We start from the raw sequence: 6,623 nt of genomic DNA, 5'->3' as shown, positions 1-6,623 counted from the left end.
GTCTGTGATCCAAGGCAATTTCATTTTATGTGTTATTTGTTTTTGTGGTATATTAGTACTGATTGTCTTTATAAGGTCTTCTTTGAATGTTTGCCAAAGTTCATTGGTGTTACTTGTATTGTATATAGTTTTAATCTTTCCTTCTAGTACTTGTATGTCTGATTTAATGTTTTCCCAGTTTGCTTTTTTGAATTGGCAAATTTGTCTTGCTGGTTTTTTGTTTCTTTTCAGTGATATTGAACATTCAGTGAATACGATGTCATGATCTGCATTACCAATAGGTGGCATTAATTCCAGTTTATTTTTTATGTTTGGTGCATTTGTTAAGATAAGATCTAGTATTCTTTCACCTCTTGTTGGTTTGTCTACTATTTGCTCCAGGGAGTGGTCATTTATTATGTCAATTAAAATTTGGTGTTGTTTGTTATCTGGCTTTCCAGGAATTACTGATGGTATTTGCCAGTCTATATGACCAAGGTTGAAATCCCCCCCTAAGATTATAGTTGCTTTTGAGTTCCCATTTGTACGGCTTAGAGATGTATTAAGTTCTTCAAGTGAAGAACCTGTGTCTGAAGGTGGTCTGTAGTAGCAACCAAGAATTAATTTTCTGGAGTTGGCTATATTTACTTCAGCCCATACATTTTCACAGTTTGTTTGAAGTTCTGAGATTTCATCAGATATGATGTCTTTTGATATGGCAATTAGGACACCACCATGGCTTTGATTTTTTTCATTTGGTGGGCGATCTTTCCTGTATACATTGTAGTCAGATATTGGAAAGAAATCATATGAGGATGTTTCTTTATCTAGCCAAGTTTCAGTTCCAAATATAATATTTGGCTTAACAGAGTCTAAGATCTCTTCTAGTTCAGGTTTTTTGTTTTTTATTGATTGGAAATTTATGTTAAGTACTCTAAGTGGTGTATGTTTGGGTGTTTTTCTCCCTGGTTTATAACTTTTCTTTTTCGGAGATGAAGTTGCTTTTGGTTCTCCAGGGCTCATACATGAATGTTCACTTAGGCTTGAGAATCGATTACTTGTTTCTATTGATGACATATTAAATAGAGATGATGAGAAATTTGGCATTCCACATTGGATGCAATCCCAAGAAATGTTTGATGAGTCCATACAAGAGTACATGCCAGAATTTATTCCTTGACAATCTATATGATACCATTGCTGACATGTATCACAACAAATTGCTTTGTGTTTCCATGTGACAGCTTTGTTACATGTCCCGCAGGGCCACCTAGGTGCACGTGGACCTGGATTTAGTTCGGTGTCTCCTGCTATTGTTATGAGCAGAATAAGCAGGTATGTATTTGTATGTTTGATATCTTTGTATTTAAGTTTCTCCAGTACAAGTCTCATGTTGATGGAGTATGTTGATGTTATCTGTGTATGCTGAATACTACAGTTTTCATTTGAGTGTTTGTTTGTGTGTGGTGTAATATAAATATTTATGCTAATCATCAATGAAATCAACACATAGATTGTGATATGCAAATTCATAGTTGTTTACTAAGTTATAACCTTTTGATTTTTGTGCATATATTTTTTATATAGATACAGAGTGCACGAGTTTGGAAGTGTGCAACTTAATCAGATAACATAAAATACCTGGGGTTGTATAATCTTCGTACCCTGGGCTCCTCAGGGTCACAGCTTGGGGAAGATATAGATAGCCTGTTAGTAATATGAAGTATAGGTAGCAAGACAGTATAAAGTAATGCCAAGAAATAGACCGGAAGTTTCTATACCGGATGTTTATATGTTGTCATTGGTATATGCGGTAGTCTTTGTTTCAAGACGAATTTTGTTTAAACTTTTTGTGAGATAATTAAACAGATTTTGAGCTCAGTGGTGTTTTACTAATGTAGATTTTTGAACTGTGAGCAATTTTTATACTTAGATGTTTCGTAATTTCTAAGAGAAACAATTTCTTTCTCCAGCCAAAAAAGTCGTTCATTCATTCAGCCACGCATGCGCATAAATTGGCATAAGGTAAGTTGTTTTTGTACTCGTGTAATTGGTTAAACCCTACCATATTTTGTGCCAGACTGCCTCTTTGTTCTTTTTCATTTTTTTAACCAGCCTATTTCTGGTGGAGTTGGCTGTTCTTGTTTGGTATGACTGTTTTACTTTTCATGTTAAGGTTAGGTGTCATTATGCAGGAATGTGCATGCTTTTTTCACTGTGGGTCTTGCTCTTACGATATATTGTGTAGATAGGCACATACAAAGAGGTTAACACCAACATAGTGCGTGCCAGTCAACCACAATGTGTTGAGGTAGGTTTGTGGTTGGTGTAAACGATACGACTTTCTTTGTTCAATTGCGGGGTCATCATGCAGAACAAGACACGCTTACAAGATATACAAAGGGTTTATCAGATCATTACTAATTCTCAAATATTTACACTTACAGCCAAAAATATTTAAATGAAATCAAGAAACACGTGATGAATAATCATAAATAAAAAATAGTTTCAGATGCAATGAACCACTACATTAAGCAACATGTCTACATCTAAAAACATATTCATTTGAAAAAGACGTAATGCATTTTCTCTTTTTTTTGTTGATTAACTTTTGGTATTGTGTAATAGTAAATGGATACTAAATGTAAGGTTTATGATAAAAACACCAATATTGAACCAAACTATTTCCATTGCTGTCACCAGGACCGGAAGATATATATGAGAGCCCATGTGGTCGTGTGGTCTAGTGGGACGGCTGCAGTGCAGGCGATTTGGTGTCACGATATCACAGCAGCATGGGTTCGAATCCAGGCGAGGGAAGAACAAAAAATTTGTGAAAGCAAATTTACAGATCTAACATTGTGGGTTGATGTTTAGACGAGTTGTATATATATACTTGATAATTGAATAATCAACACTTTCGAAAGGTTAGAACATGGAGACTGCATCTGCCTTCTCTTGTGTGAAGTGAAGTTGCTAAATAAAGGCGGTTAACCGATAAAAAAAATGGTAAAATTTTATATAAAGTATCAGCAATTTAAGGCTTTTCAAAATAGTGCCAATCCAAGACGAAATTCTTCATTCACGATTAGAAAAAATATAATAAAGGTATGTTGATTATTATAGATGTAATTATGGAATGAATAGCAAATTTTAAGCAACTTTTCAACAGGTTTCGTCCTACCCTGTATTTCTTATGCAATATTCATTTACAGTATTTCATCAAAATCATTTTGGGATACAAATCTATGTGTATTCTATTCAGACGTTTCTATTGTCAATTATCGCGTTTCAAATTGTCTCGCTACTGTAAAATATGGAAAACATTGAGTCTTTGTTTGGACAATGAGTGAAGAAAATACAGAATATTGCAACTTTACTATAAGTTGAGCTAAACATTGGCTTCATATGGTTACTGGGGTCGTTGAAGAGTGCGTAATCGTGGAATTTATTTTACGTCAACACTTCAGATTTTATAATTCTTATTTGAGTCTTAAAATATCACATATATAACAGTTTTAAGAGTCTCAGTAGTAGAAAACATAGATTTCACGTGTACCCGGGTCGAAACAGGATATAATTGCTAGACAAAGCCTCGTTTTCATAAAAAAGGGAGCACATTTTACATTCGTAGATCAATCTCCGGCGCAGAGATTATATCTATTCCGTTCAATATGAAGTGCAGTATTGCGGAGCATATATGGAATGGGTATGCACTTTGCGCCGGAGATTGTTTGTAGATGTGATCAAAACAGACAAACAGAAAACTCGACTCCCTCTTTTTCTAAAAAGTGAAAACACCAAACGAGTTTCAAAACATGAAATATAGCGAAAACAAAAACCAAACAAATTACATATATAAATCTAATAAATATGTTGTAGGTAAATAAATTGTTACTACCTTTTGAAAATGTTTCTACCATGTAAAGAATATGACAGATGTTGTCCGTTCGTTTGATGTGTTGTATCCTTTGATTTTGTTATTTGATTAGGGACTTTCAATTTTAAATTTTCCTCGGAGTTCAATATTTTTGTAATTTTACTTTTAACAGCATGTACTTGTTTTAAATTTCTTTTCATTTCTAATTTGATATATTAAGATATTTATATATATATATAACCTTATTGATATTTGCAGCAAAATGCAACAGAGAGATGTAGTTGTCAATGGAACTGTGCCAGGTAAGTTTCTTTATCAGTTTAAGGAATTTAATAAAGACTGACTTATTTTTTTTATAATTTTATTTAATAAGACATATAAGAGGAAGGTTGTGCTAGCAATACATCCAGGTTCAACGTACCATTCCTTTATTGAAATATCCTGTACCTAGTCAAATATGGCAGACGTTATACAAAAATAACATTCTATGTATGTTGGCGGTTTTCTTGTGGTTGTATTTCTGTGTTTCTGTTGTTTTCAACTCATTGTTGATGTGTCTCCCCCGGTGTTTGTTTGTAATCCATATTTTTCTTTTGCTTTATCTATCGATTCATGAATACTGAAAAGCGGTAAACTAATGTTGCTCTTATTTTACATGTACATTTCAAATGTACACTTGTTTCTATAAAACCAATTTCCGCGTTTATGGGAATGTTAAAAATACTAAAAACCCAGTTTAATAAACGAACAAGTTAGGCACCGGATTGAATGATCAAATGGAAGGTATGAAAAATCGATCAGAACCGAAACCAGTTTAGAGGTAATAATATCGCTCTTATAAAAAAAGAAGATGTGGTATGATTGCCAATGAGACAACTATCCACAAAAGATCAAAATGACACAGACATTAACAACTACAGGTCACCGTACGGCCTTCAACAATGAGTAAATCTCATACCGCATAGTCAGCTATAAAAAGGCCCCGATAAGACAATGTAAAACAATTCAAACGAGAAACCTAACGGCCTTATTTATGTAAAATAAATGGCTAGACAGTCATAAACACAATATTATTTAACGAATCTTTATTGTTCGTAATTGTTCAACAGATTTAGGTTTAAAAGCACTTTGTTTTGAATAAGATATAAGGTGCATATATGCATATATTAATAACAATCTTAATAACAATGGTTGAGAAAAAAATTATACAAACATAGCAAACAAGCCAAACAAAGATTTGTCTTTCTAGCATTAATGTAAAAGCTGTAAACTATAGTTAACGAATCATGACCGTTTTTAACATTTTATTATTTTTATTGTAGCTACACTTGACGCTGTTAACATAATATCAAATTCAACACAGACTGATGATTTCATAGATATTATAACTGTTAGAAACAACCCTATTTTTATCGGTATCTTCTGTGGGTGTGTGTTCTTGGTGACTATCTGTGCATTCTTGTGTTCTTATTTACGAACAAATCCATCAGAAAGATTTGATTTAACCTTAACCATGTCAGTAAGTATTACAGTCGTAACTAAGAGAAAGGTCGTTGTTTAAAGTTTGAAGTAATAACCGTTTATTGAATCATTCTGTTTGGTTTATTTCAAACGAAAAAGGGTAAATATGATGCACCATAATACATTATCTTAACATATAAGTCTTCAATGGCTCATGAAAGATTTTTTTTACCAAAGTTTCATTAAATATGAGGATTCTTGTCCATTCGTTTTTGATGTGTTTTGTTATTTGATTTTGCGAGGTGATTATGGACTTTTCGAATTGATTTTCTTCTAAGTTCAGTATTTTTGTGATTTTACTTTGTTCTAGATTTATTTTCTTTCGATATGATACCAAAATAATACCAATGCAAACGTAAGGTTAAAGTCCGAGTCAGCCTTTTCCCGCCCTTGAAAAAGATCCCACATATCTCGAAAAGGAGCTCAATATTTTTTTTTTATTTTTTTTTTTATCTATCAATATATTAAGCTTGTTTAATTTCTTAACTCTTTCGACTTAAAGCATCATTTCTTTTTACATATCACTGCGGTAAATCCTTTATCAGTCATGGAATTTAACAGCATTAGACTTGGCGTTTACGATTTTCAAGCTTATTTCCCAGCAAACACAGACAAACAATGTAGAATTTAAAATTTGAAAAATTATTTCAGAAGTCAAACTGGATAAAGAAGATGTCAGTTCAAATCATTTTAAAATTGTGTGAAAGAAAATTTGTTGTTTGATCAACGATTTTTTAAATTATAATCTGCGAAATATAGAAAATGAATCTTAAGTGATGTGTTGATTTCTAAATGTATGACCCGTAACGTTGAATAAATAATTCATGAAAAATCAGAATAACACCTCTTAATATCTAGAAAAAATATATTTGCAATAGAATTTAATAGAAATTAAGTGTCCATATGTTTTCTTATTTTACAGGTTTCAAACAATATTTCTACATCACAACAAACCAGTCACAAAGACGGACATCATGGAAGAGAAAGTGTGTTAAATCTTTTGAATGAAACAATTGACGAAATGTATGAAAATGAATGATACAATAAATTTATTTCAAATCTCAATCGTCAGGTATATATAACAAAGGGTCTAGATTTGGGTTTTTGCCAATTATTTTGTATTCTGTTTATCCCAGAACGACCATCATATTATCAGATCATCATAAACAGAAGGTCAAACAACTAACATGCCATTAGGTTTCGGTTGTCCTATCAATTGTATGAGTATCTATTTCCAAAGTCT

General features: G+C 32.4%; 1 protein-coding gene across 1 annotated transcript; it reads left to right on the top strand.

The window, feature by feature from the left end:
• The first annotated feature begins 2,978 nt into the window (after positions 1-2,978).
• On the top strand, positions 2,979-6,419 carry LOC134692480 (uncharacterized). Its single transcript, XM_063552933.1, has 4 exons — positions 2,979-3,087; positions 4,118-4,161; positions 5,182-5,378; positions 6,303-6,419. Exons 2-4 carry the CDS (start codon positions 4,122-4,124, stop codon positions 6,417-6,419), a joined length of 354 nt encoding a protein of 117 aa, XP_063409003.1. The 5' UTR covers positions 2,979-3,087; positions 4,118-4,121.
• Positions 6,420-6,623: the final 204 nt, after the last annotated feature.

The sequence above is a fragment of the Mytilus trossulus genome, chromosome 12, assembly GCF_036588685.1.
Source record: "Mytilus trossulus isolate FHL-02 chromosome 12, PNRI_Mtr1.1.1.hap1, whole genome shotgun sequence".
In the NCBI taxonomy this organism is placed as follows: domain Eukaryota; kingdom Metazoa; phylum Mollusca; class Bivalvia; order Mytilida; family Mytilidae; genus Mytilus; species Mytilus trossulus.
Note: the sequence above shows the minus strand (reverse complement) of the source record. Positions and strands in the feature narration are given on the sequence as shown.